Source organism: Oncorhynchus gorbuscha, linkage group LG13 (assembly GCF_021184085.1).
Source record: "Oncorhynchus gorbuscha isolate QuinsamMale2020 ecotype Even-year linkage group LG13, OgorEven_v1.0, whole genome shotgun sequence".
Taxonomy (NCBI): domain Eukaryota; kingdom Metazoa; phylum Chordata; class Actinopteri; order Salmoniformes; family Salmonidae; genus Oncorhynchus; species Oncorhynchus gorbuscha.
In genome coordinates this window covers 87,681,673-87,697,688 of record NC_060185.1, presented here as the reverse complement: position 1 = coordinate 87,697,688, position 16,016 = coordinate 87,681,673, and the positions used below count along the sequence as shown (strand labels likewise).

Genomic DNA, 16,016 nt, shown 5'->3' with positions numbered 1-16,016 from the left:
TGGATAGCGGTATTCAGGCAAAACTGAAAGTGCAAACCACCACATTTAACCATGGAAAGAGTTCTGGGAAAATGGCTGAATATAAACAGTGTAGTTATTCCCTGTGCAAGGCAATCAAACAAGCAAAATGCCAGTACAGGGAAAAATTGGAGTCACAATTCAACGGCTCAGACATGAGACGTATGTGGCAGGGTCTACAGGAAATCACGGACTACAAAAAGAAAACCAGCTACGTCACGGACACCGACGTCATGCTTCCAGACAAACTAAACACCTTCTTTGCCCGCTTTGAGGATAATACAGTGCCACCGTCGCGGCCCAATAACAAGGACTGTGCCCCTCCCCCCCTCCCTCTCCATGGCCGACGTGAGTAAAACATTTAAACATGTTAACCCTCGCAAGGCTGCTAGCCCAGACAGCATCCCTAGCCTCAGAGCATGCGCAGACCAACTGACTGGTGTGTTTATGGACATATTCAATCGCTCCCTATCCCAGTCTGCTGTCCCCACATGCTTCAAGATGGCCACCATTATTCCTGTACCCAAGAAGGCAAAGATAACTGAACTAAATGACTACCGCCCTGTAGAACTCACTTCTGTCATCATGAAGTGCTTTGAGAGACTAGTCAAGGATCAGATCACCTTCACCTTACCGGCCACCCTAGACCCACTTCAGTTTGCATACCGCCCCAACAGGTTCACAGGCGATGCAATTGCCATCACACTGCACACTGCCCTATACCATCTGGACAAGAGGAATACCTATGTAAGAATGCTGTTAATTTACTACAGCTCAGCATTCAACACCATAGTACCCTCCAAGCTCCTCATCAAGCTGGATGCCCTGGGTCTCAACCCCGCCCTGTGGAATTGGGTTCTAGACTTTCTGAAGGGCCGCCAACAGGTGGTGAAGGCAGGAAACAACATCTCCACGTCCCTGACCATGCTCAACCCCCTCCTGTACTCCCTGTTCACCCACGACTGCGTGGCCATGCACACCTCCAACTCAATCTTCGAGTTTTCAGACGACACAATAGTAGTGTGCTTGATTTAAAAAAAAATATATATATATATATATATTTTACCTTTATTTAACTAGGCAAGTCAGTTAAGAACAAATTCTTATTTTCAATGACTGCCTTAACTGCCTGTTCAGGGGCAGAATGACAGATTTGTACCTTGTCAGCTCAGGGATATGAATTTTCAACCTTTCGGGTTACTAGTCCAACGCTCTAACTACTAGGCTACCCTGCCGCCCCAACACCGACGAGACAGCCTACAGGGAGGAGGTGAGGGCACTCGGAGTGTGTTGTCAGGAAACAACCTCTCACTCAACGTCAACAAAACAAAGGAGATCATCGTGGACAACAGAGGGAGCATCCCCCTATCCACATCGAAGTGACAGCAGTGGAGAAGGTGGAAAGTTTTAAGATCCTCTGCGTACACGTCACAGACAAACTGAAATGGTCGACCCACACAGACGGTGTGGTAAAGAAGGCGCAACAGCGCTTCTTCAACCTCAGGAGGCTGAAGAAATTTGTCTTGTCACCTAAAACCCTGACAAACTTTTACAGATGCACAATCGAGAGCATCCTGTCGGGCTGCATCACCGCCTGGTACGGCAACTGCACCACAACTCAACCGCAAGGCTCTCCCGAGGGTGGTGCGGTCTGCACAATGCATCAATGGGGGCAAACTACCTGACCTCCAGGACGCCTACAGCACTTGATGTCACAGGAAGGCCAAAAAGATTATCAAGGACAACAATCACCCGAGCCACTGCCTGTTCACACCACTATCATCCAGAAGGCAAGGTCAGTACAGGTGCATCAAAGCTGGGACCGAGAGACTGAAAAACAGCTTCTATCTCAAGGCCATCAGACTGCTAAACAGCAATGAGAGGCTGCTGCCTACATTGAGACCCAATTACTGGCCACATTAATAAATGGATCACTAGTCACTTCAAACAATAAATAATGCCACTTTAATCATGTTTACATATCTTACATTACTCATATCATATGTACAGTTGAAGTCAGAGGTTTACATACACCTTAGCCAAATACATTTAAACTCAGGTTTTCACCATTCCTGACATTTAATCCTACTAAAAATTCCCTGTCTTAGGTCAGTTAGGATCACCACTTTATTTTAAGAATGTGAAATATCATAATAATAGTAGAGAGAATGATTTACTTCAGCTTCTATTTATGTCATCACATTACCAGTGGTTCAGAAGTTTACATACACTCAATTAGTATTTTGTGTATTGGGTCAAACGTTTCGGGTAGCCTTCCACAAGCTTCCCACAATAAGTTGGTTGAACTTTGGCCCATTCCTCCTGACAGAGCTGGTGTAACTGAGTCAGGTTTGTAGGCCTCAGGTGCAGGGCGCAGACCCTGCTCCACCTCTGGCTCACCCCGCTTTGGTGACGCCTCTGGTGTGGGGAACCCCGCCACCTCCCCTGGACTGGGGACCCTCTCTGCAGACCCCGGACTGAGCACCCTCGTTGCTGGCCCCGGACTGGGCACCCTCGTTGCTGCGGACCCCTGACTGGGCACCCTCGTTGCTGCGGACCCCGGACTGGGCACCCTCATTGCTGGCCCCGGACTGGGCACCCTCGTTGCTGGCCCCGGACTGGGCACCCTCGTTGCTGCGGACCACGGACTGGGCACCCTCGTTGCTGGCCCCGGACTGGGCACCCTCGTTGCTGGCCCCGGACTGGGCACCCTCGTTGCTGGCCCCGGACTGGGCACCCTCGTTGCTGGCCCCTGACTGGGCACCCTCGTTGCTGGCCCCGGACTGAGCACCCCCGTTGCGGGCCCCGGACTGGGCACCCTCGTTGCTGCGGACCCCGGACTGGGCACCCTCGTTGCTGGCCCCGGACTGGGCACCCTCGTTGCTGCAGACCCCGGACTGGAGGCCGTCTCTGGGGGCTCCAGACTGGAGGCCGTCGCTGGAGGCTCTGGACTGGAGGGCGTCGCTGGAGGCTCCGGACTGGAGGGCGTCGCTGGAGGCTCCTGACTGGAGGGCGCCGCTGGAGGCTCCGGATTGGAGGGCATCGCTGGAGGCTCCGGACTGGAGGGCTTCGTGCCATGGATCATCGCTGGAGGCTTCGTGCCATGGATCATCACTGGAGGCTTCTTGCCATGGATCATCACTGGAGGCTTTGTGCCATGGATAATCACTGGAGGCTTCTTGCTATGGATCATCACTGGAGGCTTCGTGCCATGGATTATCACTGGAGTGGAGAGACACACAGGAGGCCTGGCTCTGGGAGCAGGCACAGGACTCACCAGGCTGGGGAGACATACAGGAGGCCTTGTCCTTGGCCGAGGCACCGGATACACTGGGCCGTGGAGGCACACTGGAAGTCTCGAGCTAAGAGCCTGCACAACCCGTCCTGGCTGGATGGTGACTTTAGCCCAGCACATGCAGGGCGCAGGCACAGGACGCACTGGGCTGTGCAGACGCACCGGAGACACAGTGCGCAGAGCTGGCGGAGGATATCCTGGGCCGTAGAGACGTCCTGGAGGTCCGGAGAGCAGGGCTGGCACACTCCGTTCTGGCTGGATGCTCACCCTAGCCCGGCAGATGCGGGGAGCTGGGATGTAGTGCACCGGGCTAAGAACGCGTACTAGAGACACCGTGCGCGCCACCGCATAACACGGTGCCTGACCAGTACGACGCCTGCCACGGTAAACACGAGGAGTTGGCTCAGGTCTCCAACCTGACTCTGCCACACTCCCCGTGTGCCCCATCCCACATTTTTTTGGGGGGCTGCCTCTCCGGCTTCCTTGCCAGCCGTGTTCCTTCATAGCGTCGCCTCTCAGCTTTAGCTGCTTCCAGCGATACTTGATTTTCCCATGATGTCAAGGAAAGAGGCACTGAGTTTGAAGGTAGGCCTTGAAATACATCCACAGGTACACCACCAATTGACTCAAATGATGTCAATTAGCCTATCAGAAGCTTCTAAAGCCATGAAATAATTTTCTGAAATTTTCCAAGGTGTTTAAGGGCACAGTCAATTTATCGTATGGAAACTTCTGACCCACTGGAATTGTGATACAGTGAATTATAAGTTAAATAATCTGTCTGTAAACAATTGTTGGAAAAATGACTTGTGTCATGCACGACGTAGATGTCCTAACTGACTTGCCAAAAGTATAGTTTGTTAACAAGAAATTTGTGGAGTGGTTGAAAACTTAAACTTCCGACTTCAACTGTATATACTGTATTTTACACCATCTATTCCACCTTGCCTATGCCGCTCGCCATCGCTCATCCATATATTTATATGTACATATTCTCATTCACCCCTTTAGATTTGTGTGTATTAGGTAGTTGTTGGGGACTTGTTAGATTACTTGTTAGATTTTACTGCACTGTCGGAACTAGAATCACAAGCATTTCACTATACTCGCAGGTACATCTGCTAACCATGTGTATGTGAACAATAAAATTGGATTGGATTTGACAGAGGAGAGGAGGAGGGCAGGGGGAAACAAGACAATAAACTGATTTGAACACCATATAACCCTCCCTCGCGTTCCTTAACTCTCCCTGTCTTTCCCGATCTCTACCCTTCCATTGTCCTATCCATGTCTCGCTTTCTCTCTCTCCATCTCTCTCTGCTTCTCTCTCTGATTCAGCAGCACAGCACCTCCTGACTCTTAACCAAATCACCGTCCTCCTATGGCCCCGCCACAGCCTTTCATTAGGCTAAAAGCCCTGAGACACACACACACACGCACACGCACACGCACACAGCAGGTTTATGATTAAGTGATTCAAAGACAAGAGCAAAGGAGAAAGACTGATATAGAGAAGGAGAGAGGGAGGGGAGGAGAGAGAGAGAGAATGAGAGAGGGAGGGGAGGAGAGAGAGAGAGAAAATGAGAGGGAGGAGAGAGAGAAGGAGAGAGAGAGGGGAGGAGAGGGAGAAGGAGGGAGGGAGAACAAGAGAATGAGAAAGGGGGAAAGAGAGAAGGAGAGAGGGAGGGGAGGGGCGGGGAGGGGAGGGGAAATGGAAGGGAGGAGAGTGAGAGAAGGAGAAAGGAGACAGTAGATGGAAGGAAGGAATGATCTAGATAGAAAGCAGGAGAGCACTTCATCTCCTTCTATTGGCTGGAGGATGGTTTAGGACTGTGGCAGGGGATAAGGCTGGTAAGGTGTAGGACTGGAGCAGGGGGATAAGGCTGGTGAGGTTTAGGACTGGGGCAGGGGATACGGCTGGTGAGGTCTAGGAGTGGGGCAGGGGATACGGCTGGTGAGGTCTAGGACTGGGGCAGGGGGATAAGGCTGGTGAGGTCTAGGACTGGGGCAGGGGATACGGCTGGTGAGGTCTAGGACTGGGGCAGGGGGATAAGGCTGGTGAGGTCTAGGACTGGGACAGGGGATACGGCTGGTGAGGTCTAGGACTGGGGCAGGGGGATTAGGCTGGTGAGGTTTAGGACTGGGGCAGGGGATACGGCTGGTGAGGTTTAGGACTGGGGCAGGGGATACGGCTGGTGAGGTTTAGGACTGGGGCAGGAGGATAAGGCTGGTGAGAGTTAGGACTGGAGCAGGGGGATAAGGCTGGTGAGGTCTAGGACTGTGGCAGGGGATAAGGCTGATGAGGTTTAGGACTGGGGCAAGGGATAAGGCTGGTGAGGTCTAGGACTGGGGCAGGGGGATAAGGCTGGTGAGGTCTAGGACTGGAGCAGGGGGATAAGGCTGGTGAGTTCTAGGACTGTGGCAGGGGATAAGGCTGGTGAGGTCTAGGACTGGGGCAGGGGATACGGCTGGTGAGGTCTAGGACTGGGGCAGGGGATAAGGCTGATGAGGTTTAGGACTGGGGCAAAGGATAAGGCTGGTGAGGTCTAGGACTGTGGCAGGGGATAAGGCTGGTGAGGTTTAGGACTGGGGCAGGGGATAAGGCTGGTGAGGTCTAGGACTGGGGCAGGGGATAAGGCTGGTGAGGTCTAGGACTGGAGCAAGGGGGATAAGGCTGGTGAGGTTTAGGACTGGAGCAGGCGAAGGGGATAAGGCTGGTGAGGTCTAGGACTGGAGCAGGGGATAAGGCTGGTGAGGTTTAGGACTGGGGCAGGGGAAGGGGATAAGGCTGGTGAGGTTTAGGACTGGGGCAGGGAACAAGGCTGGTGAGGTCTAAGACTGGGACAGGGGTTAAGCCTGGTGAGGTCTAGGACTGGGGCAGGGGATAAGGCTGGTGAGGTCTAGGACTGGGGCAGGGGATAAGGCTGGTGAGGTCTAGGACTGGGGCAGGGGATAATTCTGGTGAGGTCTAGGACTGGGGCAGGGGATAAGGCTGGTGAGGTCTAGGACTGGGGCAGGGGATAAGGTTGGTGAGGTCCAATTTGTAAGTCGCTCTGGATAAGAGCGTCTGCTAAATGACTTAAATGTAAAATGTAAATGTAAATGTCTAGGACTGGGATTGGGGCAGGGGATAAGGCTGATGAGGTTTAGGACTGAGGCAGGGGACAAGGCTGGAGTTCAGGGACAAGATGAGAGAGAGCGCTGAAGAAAATAGGACTAGGATAGGAGACTGGAGTAAAGAGGACTGGAGTAGAGGACTGAGGTAGAGGACTGGGGTAGATGACTGGGGTAGAGAACTGGGCTAAAGATGACTTGGGTAGATGACTGGGGTAGAGGACTGGGGTAGAGGACTGGGCTAGAGGACTGGGGTAGAGGACTGGGCTAAAGATGACTGAGGTAGAGGACTGGGCTAAAGATGACTGGGGTAGAGGACTGGGCAAAAGATGACTGGGTAAAAGGCTGAGTTTGGGTTTAGACTGGGACTGAGCCAGGGGTATTGTTCTGGGATATAAGACTGGGACTGAGCCAGGGTAAAAGGCTGAGTTTGGGTTTAGACTGGGACTGAGCCAGGGGTATTGTTCTGGGATATAAGACTGGGACTGAGCCAGGGGTATTGTTCTGGGATATAAGACTGGGACTGAGCCAGGGGTATTGTTCTGGGATATAAGACTGGGACTGAGCCAGGGTAAAAGGCTGAGTTTGGGTTTAGACTGGGACTGAGCCAGGGGTATTGTTCTGGGATATAAGACTGGGACTGAGCCAGGGTAAAAGGCTGAGTTTGGGTTTAGACTGGGACTGAGCCTGGGGTATTGGTCTGGGATATAAGACTGGGACTGAGCCAGGGTAAAAGGCTGAGTTTGGGTTTAGACTGGGACTGAGCCAGGGGTATTGTTCTGGGATATAAGACTGGGACTGAGCCAGGGTAAAAGGCTGAGTTTGGGTTTAGACTGGGACTGAGCCAGGGGTATTGTTCTGGGATATAAGACTGGAACTGAGCCAGGGTAAAAGGCTGAGTTTGGGTTTAGACTGGGACTGAGCCAGGGGTATTGTTCTGGGATATAAGACTGGGACTGAGCCAGGGTAAAAGGCTGAGTTTGGGTTTAGACTGGGACTGAGCCAGGGGTATTGTTCTGGGATATAAGACTGGGACTGAGCCAGGGGTATTGTTCTGGGATATAAGACTGGGGAACTGAGCCAGGGGTATTGTTCTGGGATATAAGACTGGGACTGAGCCAGGGGTATTGTTCTGGGATATAAGACTGGGACTGAGCCAGGGTTATTGTTCTGGGATATAAGACTGGAACTGAGCCAGGGGTATTGTTCTGGGATATAAGACTGGGACTGAGCCAGGGGTATTGTTCTGGGATATAAGACTGGGACTGAGCCAGGGGTATTGTTCTGGGATATAAGACTGGGACTGAGCCAGGGGTATTGTTCTGGGATATAAGACTGGGACTGAGCCAGGGGTATTGTTCTGGGATATAAGACTGGGACTGAGCCAGGGGTATTGTTCTGGGATATAAGACTGGGACTGAGCCAGGGTAAAAGGCTGAGTTTGGGTTTAGACTGGGACTGAGCCAGGGGTATTGTTCTGGGATATAAGACTGGGACTGAGCCAGGGGTATTGTTCTGGGATATAAGACTGGGACTGAGCCAGGGGTATTGTTCTGGGATATAAGACTGGGACTGAGCCAGGGGTATTGTTCTGGGATATAAGACTGGGACTGAGCCAGGGGTATTGTTCTGGGATATAAGACTGGGACTGAGCCAGGGGTATTGTTCTGGGATATAAGACTGGGACTGAGCCAGGGGTATTGTTCTGGGATATAAGACTGGGACTGAGCCAGGGGTATTGTTCTGGGATATAAGACTGGGACTGAGCCAGGGGTATTGTTCTGGGATATAAGACTGGGACTGAGCCAGGGGTATTGTTCTGGGATATAAGACTGGGACTGAGCCAGGGGTATTGTTCTGGGATATAAGACTGGGACTGAGCCAGGGGTATTGTTCTGGGATATAAGACTGGGACTGAGCCAGGGGTATTGTTCTGGGATATAAGACTGGGACTGAGCCAGGGGTATTGTTCTGGGATATAAGACTGGGACTGAGCCAGGGGTATTGTTCTGGGATATAAGACTGGGACGTTCTCTGGCTACTCTCCAGACTCAGCCATTGATCAGAGAACCTGATTAGCATAAAACGCCTTCTCCCTCACACTGCCCCACAGAGAGTGGAGAGGAGAGGATGAGAGAGCGAAATCAAACAAGAGAGAGTGTTAATTTATCTTCCCTTTTGTACTTTAACTATTTGAACATTGTTACAGCACTATACATATACATACATAATATGACATTTGAAATGTCTTTATTCTTTTGGATCTTCTGTGAGTGTAATGTTTACTGTTCATTTTGTATTGTTTATTTCACTTTTGTTTACTATCTATTTCACTTGCTTCGGCAAAGTGAACATATGTTTCCCATGACAATAAAGCCCTTTGAATTGAATTGAATTGAACTGAGAGAGAGCGAGTGAGCGAGCGAGAGAGAAGCGATGCCCACAAATTCCACCACAAAGCCCTCACCAACAGAGAGTTTAGCTTGGAGAAGAGTCCCCTCGGCCAGCTGGGTCTGGGGATCTTTGTACACACAGACCTCACATAGCCCCAGGATAGCAACATAATTACACCCAACCAAATTAGGAGAAAGCTCAAATATTTTGTGACACAAAAAAAGAATCAACCCAACAGAGCAAACTAGAATGCTATTTGTCCCTAAACAGAGAATACACAGCGGCAGAATACCTGACCACTGTGACTGACCCAAATGTAAGAAAATCCTTGACTATGGACAGACTCAGTGAGCATAGCCTTGCTATTGAGAGAGACCTTGGTAGGCAGACCTGGCTCTCAAGAGAAGAGAGGCTACGTCCACACTGCCCACAAAATGAGGTGGAAACTGAGCTACACTTCCTAACCTCCTGTCCATTGTATGACCATATTAGAGAGACATATTTCCCTCAGATTACAGACTCACAAAGAATTTGAAAACAAACCCAATTTTGATAAACTTCCATATCTACTGGGTGAAATACCAAGATTTGTGGCCCGTTGCCATGAGATACGGGCAACCAGTGAAGAACAAACACCATTGTAAATACAACCTATATTTATGTTGATTTATTCTCCCGTTCATACTTCAACTAATTGCACATTGTTACAACACTGTACATTGCCAATAATATAACATTTTAAATATCTATATTCTTTTAAAACTTTTGTGGGTGTAATGTTTACTAATGTTTCCCTTGTTTATTTCCATTTTGTTTATTGTCTATTCCATTTGCTTTGACAATGTAAACATGTGTTTCCCATGCCAATAAAGCCCTTTGAATTGAATTGAGCGAGCGTGACAGAGAGGGAGAGAATCAGAATGAGATGAACTCTGTGGGCTGGAGTCAGCAGAAACACTGGAGAGAAATCTGGATCAATGAGAGAGAAATGAGAATAAGGACCAACTAAAGTAGCAGCATCTTGGTGTAGCTCCATGTTACTATATCTTATACACTATTCACATGATATCTCCAGATAATAACCCAAGCACTGTCAAACACAGCACATTCATTTTGCAACACTGTGGATCAATAATAGGACAATAAGAGGTTATGGATTTCATAGAGCTATGATAAAACTCCAGATCTCCAGTGTTATTCTAGTACAATGTTGATGACGTCCTGTATTGGAGAAGGTTGTAGTGTCAAATCTCTTATCCTGTTGTTAGTCTATCCTCTTGGTTTGAGTACACATATTGAATGTTACTCTGGATAGAAACGTCTGCTTAAATGTTTAGCATGTATAACATAACCTGACATGTGAGTATCATACGTGCCTAGGCACTATACTGAAATAATGATATAGAAAACGTTAACCACGGAAGAGTGAATTAAGAAAATAACATTTATTGCAGTCGTATGCCTTCAAACCAACACATCTTTGCTGCATCATCGTAACACCTTACTGTGGAGAAATGCTGAATGTGACATACTTTCCTCCCACTAACTCAACCAGTGAGTTTACAGAGTGACATTCAACTGACTGAAACGTTCTAGTAATCTCGCACAGTTTTAGTTTCTTTGTTTTTCAAATTCCTCTGAGGATGTTGAGCAGTCAGATGACTACAGGTTCCTCTGAGGATGTTGAGCAGTCAGATGACTACAGGTTCCTCTGAGGATGTTGAGCAGTGAGATGACTACAGGTTCCTCTGAGGATGTTGAGCAGTCAGATGACTACAGGTTCCTCTGAGGATGTTGAGCAGTCAGATGACTACAGGTTCCTCTGAGGATGTTCAGTCAGATGAAAGGTTCCTCTGAGGATGTTGAGCAGTCAGATGACTACAGGTTCCTCTGAGGATGTTGAGCAGTCAGATGACTACAGGTTCCTCTGAGGATGTTGAGCAGTCAGATGACTACAGGTTCCTCTGAGGATGTTGAGCAGTCAGATGACTAAAGCACAATCTCAGTAAAATAGTACCTCCCATTTAATTTTTTTTGTCTTTGTGATTATCTGCTAATCACAAAGACAAAGACAAAGACAAAGACACACACACACACACACACACACACACACACACACACACACACACACACACACACACACACACACACACACACACACACACACACACACACACACACACACACACACACACACACACACACACACACACACACACACACACACACCCAGCTGTAGTGTTACCACCTGGTGGGGTTCTCTCTCTAAGGGGAGGGTCAGTCAGACACAGCAGAGTCACGCTCTGTGTGTGCGTTTGTGTGTGTGTCATCAGTCACCACCATAACTTTATCCAACCCTGAGGACAGGTTTAACCCCTTATTTTCACAGATTTTGTCACTGTAGTACACTGTCACAACGGTTGTCTTTCCATGATGTTTGTTAATGGAAATGCATTCCATCCCAATGCGTGATATTCCTTTCCTAAAGGTGGAAGTCCCTGGAAGTCAATGTAAACCCTCCCCCTGCAGCCAGAGGGACTCAGAGTCATTGTGTTGTTAGCCAGATGAGCTGAGACATTGTGACATGGGTCAATGTGTGACGTTAGCCGTTACGGCATCAATGTTGACACACACACATCCTTCCTCTATGTCCTTTTCCTCTGATCCCCAGGATTCATCTGTCCATCACTACCTTCAACCGATAGGAAGTCGAACAGAAGGACAAAATAGTCACTTCCTGTTTCCCATCGGGTGTTTAGGTTTTAGGTGACATCCCTCTATCTTTCTCTACTCCATCCCCCTCTCCCTCCCTCCATCCTCTCTTCCCTCCATCCTTATGCAAAACACATGTTCACTTTGACATCTTTCTAACTGAACTCAAACATATGGGAAGAGCTTGATTAATGAGGTCTGAGACTGTGTGTGTGTGTGTGTGTGTGTGTGTGTGTGTGTGTGTGTGTGTGTGTGTGTGTGTGTGTGTGTGTGTGTGTGTGTGTGTGTGTGTGTGTGTGTGTGTGTGTTTCCTAACAAAGCCTCCCCTCTGTATGACTTTGTATAGTACAGTACAGTACATTATGGTATAATACAGTATGTTATGGTATAATACAGTATGGTATAGTACAGTATGTTATGTTATAGTACAGTATGTTATGGTATAATACAGTATGGTATGGTATAATACAGTATGTTATGGTATAATACAGTATGTTATGGTATAATACAGTATGGTATGGTATAATACAGTATGGTATAGTACAGTATGTTATGTTATAGTACAGTATGTTATGGTATAGTACAGTATGGTATGATAGAGTACAGTATGTTATGGTATAGTACAGTATGGTATGGTATAGTACAGTATGTTATGGTATAATACAGTATGTTATGGTATAATACAGTATGTTATGGTATAATACAGTATGGTATAGTACAGTATGTTATGGTATAATACTGTATGTTATGGTATAATACAGTATGTTATGGTATAATACAGTATGGTATAATACAGTATGGTATAATACAGTATGTTATTGTATAATACAGTATGTTATGGTATAGTACAGTATGTTATGGTATAATACAGTATGGTATAATACAGTATGTTATGGTATAATACAGTATGGTATGGTATAATACAGTATGGCATAGTACAGTATGTTATGGTATAATACAGTATGTTATGGTATAATACAGTATGTTATGGTATAATACAGTATGGTATAGTACAGTATGTTATGGTATAATACAGTATGGTATAGTACAGTATGGTATGGTATAATACAGTATGGTATAATACAGTATGTTATGGTATAATACAGTATGGTATAGTACAGTATGGTATGGTATAATACAGTATGATATGGTATAGTACAGTATGGTATGGTATAGTACAGTATGTTATGGTATAATACAGTATGTTATGGTATAGTACAGTATGTTATGGTATAGTACAGTATGGTATAGTACAGTTAGGCTCTTACTCATTCTTGTGCAGACGGAGGGTCATCTCCTCTCCCTCAGCTGTGATGAGGACCTCTGCCTCAGACGGGTGCTGCTCGGGAGAAAATCAGAGAAATAGTATAATATCTCAGTAGCATTATATCTAACATTAGAAACTGGGTGGTTCGAGCCCTGAATGCTGATTGGCTGACAGCCGTGGTATATCAGACCATATCCCATGGGTATGATAAAACATGTATTTTTACTGCTCTAATTACATTGGTAACCAGTTTATAATATCAAAAAGGCCCTTCAGGGTTTTGTGGTATATGGCCAATATACCACGGCTAAGGGCTGTATCCAGGTACTCTGCAATGCGTCGACCGTGAGATACCCTTAGTTGTGGTATATTGGCCATATACCACACACGCTCAGGCCTTATTGCTTAAATATATCTAGCATTATATCTAACATATCTCTCTAACATTACATCTCTCTAACATTATATCTAACATATCTGTCTAGATGGAATTTGTATTTGTGGTCCTGGTGACTGGACCTTTTTTAGAACACCATTATTTTGGTCTTACTGAGATTTACTGTCAGGGCCCAGGTCTGACAGAATCTGTGCATAAGATCTAGGTGCTGCTGTAGGCCCTCCTTGGTTGGTGACAGAAGCACCAGATGATCAGCAAACAGCAGATATTTGACTTCGGATTCTAGCAGGGGGAGGTCGGGTGCTGCAGACTTTTCTAGTGCCCGCGCCAATTCGTTGATATATATGTTGAAGAGGGTGGGGCTTAAGCTGCATCCCTGTCTAACCCCTCGGCCCTGTGTGAAGAAATGTGTGTGTTTTTTGCCAATTTTAACCGCACACTTGTTGTTTGTGTACATGGATTTTATAATGTTGTATGTTTTACCCCCAACACCACTTTCCATCAGTTTGTATAGCAGACCCTCATGCCGGATTGAGTCGAAGGCTTTTTTGAAATCAACAAGCTTGAGAAGACTTTGCCTTTGTTTTGGTTTGTTTGGTTGTCAAATAGGGTGTGCAGGATGAATACATGGTCTGTTGTACGGTAATTTGGTAAAAAGCCAATTTGACATTTGCTCAGTACATTGTTTTCATTGAGGAAATGTATGAGTCTGCAGTTAATAATAATGCAGAGGATTTTCCCAAGGTTACTGTTGACACATATTCCACAGTAGTTATTGGGGTCAAATTTGTCTCCACTTTTGTGGATTGGGGTGATCAGTCCTTGGTTCCAAATATTGGGGAAGATGCCAGAGCTAAGTATGATGTTAAAGAGTTTTAGTATAGCCAATTGGAATTTGTTGTCTGTATATTTGATCATTTCATTGAGGATACCATCAACACCACAGGCCTTTTTGGGTTGGAGGGTTTTTATTTTGTCCTGTAACTCATTCAATGTAATTGGAGAATCCAGTGGGTTCTGGTAGTCTTTAATAGTTGATTCTAAGATCTGTATTTGATCATGTATATGTTTTTGCTATTTATTCTTTGTTATAGAGCCATAAAGATTGGAGAAGTGGTTTACCCAAACATCTCCATTTTGGATAGATAATTCTTTGTGTTGTTGTTTGTTTAGTGTTTTCCAATTTTCCCAGAAGTGGTTAGAGTCTATGGATTCTTCAATTGCATTGAGCTGATTTCTGACATGCTGTTCCTTCTTTTTCCGTAGTGTATTTCTGTATTGTTTTAGTGATTCACCATAGTGAAGGCGTAGACTCAGGTTTTCCGGGTCTCTATGTTTTTGGTTGGACAATTTCTTTCTTAGATTTTTGCATTCTTCATCAAACCATTTGTCATTATTGTTAATTTTCTTCGGTTTTCTATTTGAGATTTTTAGATTTGAAGCTGAGAGGTCAAATATACTGTTAAGATTTTCTACTGCCAAGTTTACACCTTCACTATTACAGTGGAACGTTTTACCTAGGAAATTGTCTAAAAGGGATTGAATTTGTTGATGCCTAATTGTTTTTTGGTAGGTTTCCAAACTGCATTCCTTCCATCTATAGCACATATGTCAGAGTCAAGGCCCGCGGGACACATCCGGCCCGCGAGAAGGTTTTTTACGGCCCCTGGGATGATCTTGATTTGTTATTAGAACCGGCCCGCAGACCGCAGCAAGCCGGCAGCCCGCAGATCTTTTACACGCACCAATACTACATTTCCCACAATGCAACGGTGACGCACCGAGCAGTAGGCTGCTTCATTTCAATATTTATTGGCACAGCAGTTGTCAGCATCACAGTAAAATTAACTTTCAGATACCCATCAAAAATGGCAAAACGGAAGGTGGACACTGAGAACCGGGGGTTTCAAACAAGGTGGGAGTCGGAGTATTTGTTCACGGAGGTAGCTGGAAAACCTGTGTGTCTTCTGTGTGGAGAAAGTGTGGCGGTACTGAAAGAGTATAATCTGAGACGACATTATGAAACGAAACACGCGGACAAAAACAAGAATATGGACATGGAACAAAGGCTACAAAAGGCAGAGGAATTAAAACGAGGCCTCAAATCTCGACAGGCTCTGTTCAAAAAGCCAAATCACAAGGCCAGGCTGCTGTCAAGGCCAGTTTTATTTTGGCAGAAGAGATCGCTAAATCAGCCCGGCCATTTACGGAGGGGGATTTCATCAAAAACTGCATGATTAAAGTTTGTGACGAAGTTTGCCCAGAAAAAAGGCAACTCTTTTTAAATGTGAGTCTGAGCAGAAACACCATTGCCGAGAGAGTAGACCAGTTGTCCATCAATCTAAAAGAGCAGCTTGTGAAAAAGGGAAAAGATTTCATTGCATATTCCTTGGCTGTGGATGAGAGCACCGACATTTCTGACATTGCCCAGTTGTCAATTTTCATCTGCGGAGTGGACTCCAGCCTAAGCGTGACAGAGGAGTTTTTGGCTTTACGTCCTATGCATGGCACAACTACGGGGCATGATTTGTATGAAGAGGTGTCAAGATGTGTAAATGAGATGGAGCTGCCTTGGGAAAAACTCGTGGGTTTGACAACCGACGGAGCACCTGCGATGTGTGGACACAGGAGCGGACTGGTGGGGAAGATACGGGAAAAGATGCAAGAGGAAAACGCGACAGGTGAGCTGACAGCTTATCATTGTATCATACACCAGGAAGCGTTGTGCGGTAAAGCCTTGAAAATGGAGCATGTAATGAGCATCATCACGCGCACAGTTAACTTTATCAGAGCCAAAGGTTTGAATCACCGCCAGTTCA

At 46.6% G+C, this 16,016-nt stretch overlaps 1 protein-coding gene across 1 annotated transcript in view; it reads right to left on the bottom strand.

The window, feature by feature from the left end:
- Positions 1 to 16,016, bottom strand: part of LOC123992387 (disintegrin and metalloproteinase domain-containing protein 19-like) — a gene marked incomplete at its 3' end in the record, with an annotated part of 76,714 nt that overhangs the window by 42,938 nt on the left and 17,760 nt on the right. The window contains exon 4 of the mRNA XM_046293529.1: positions 12,802 to 12,872. Coding sequence (XP_046149485.1) covers positions 12,802 to 12,872 — 71 coding nt within the window. The remainder of the gene's footprint in view (positions 1 to 12,801; positions 12,873 to 16,016) is intronic.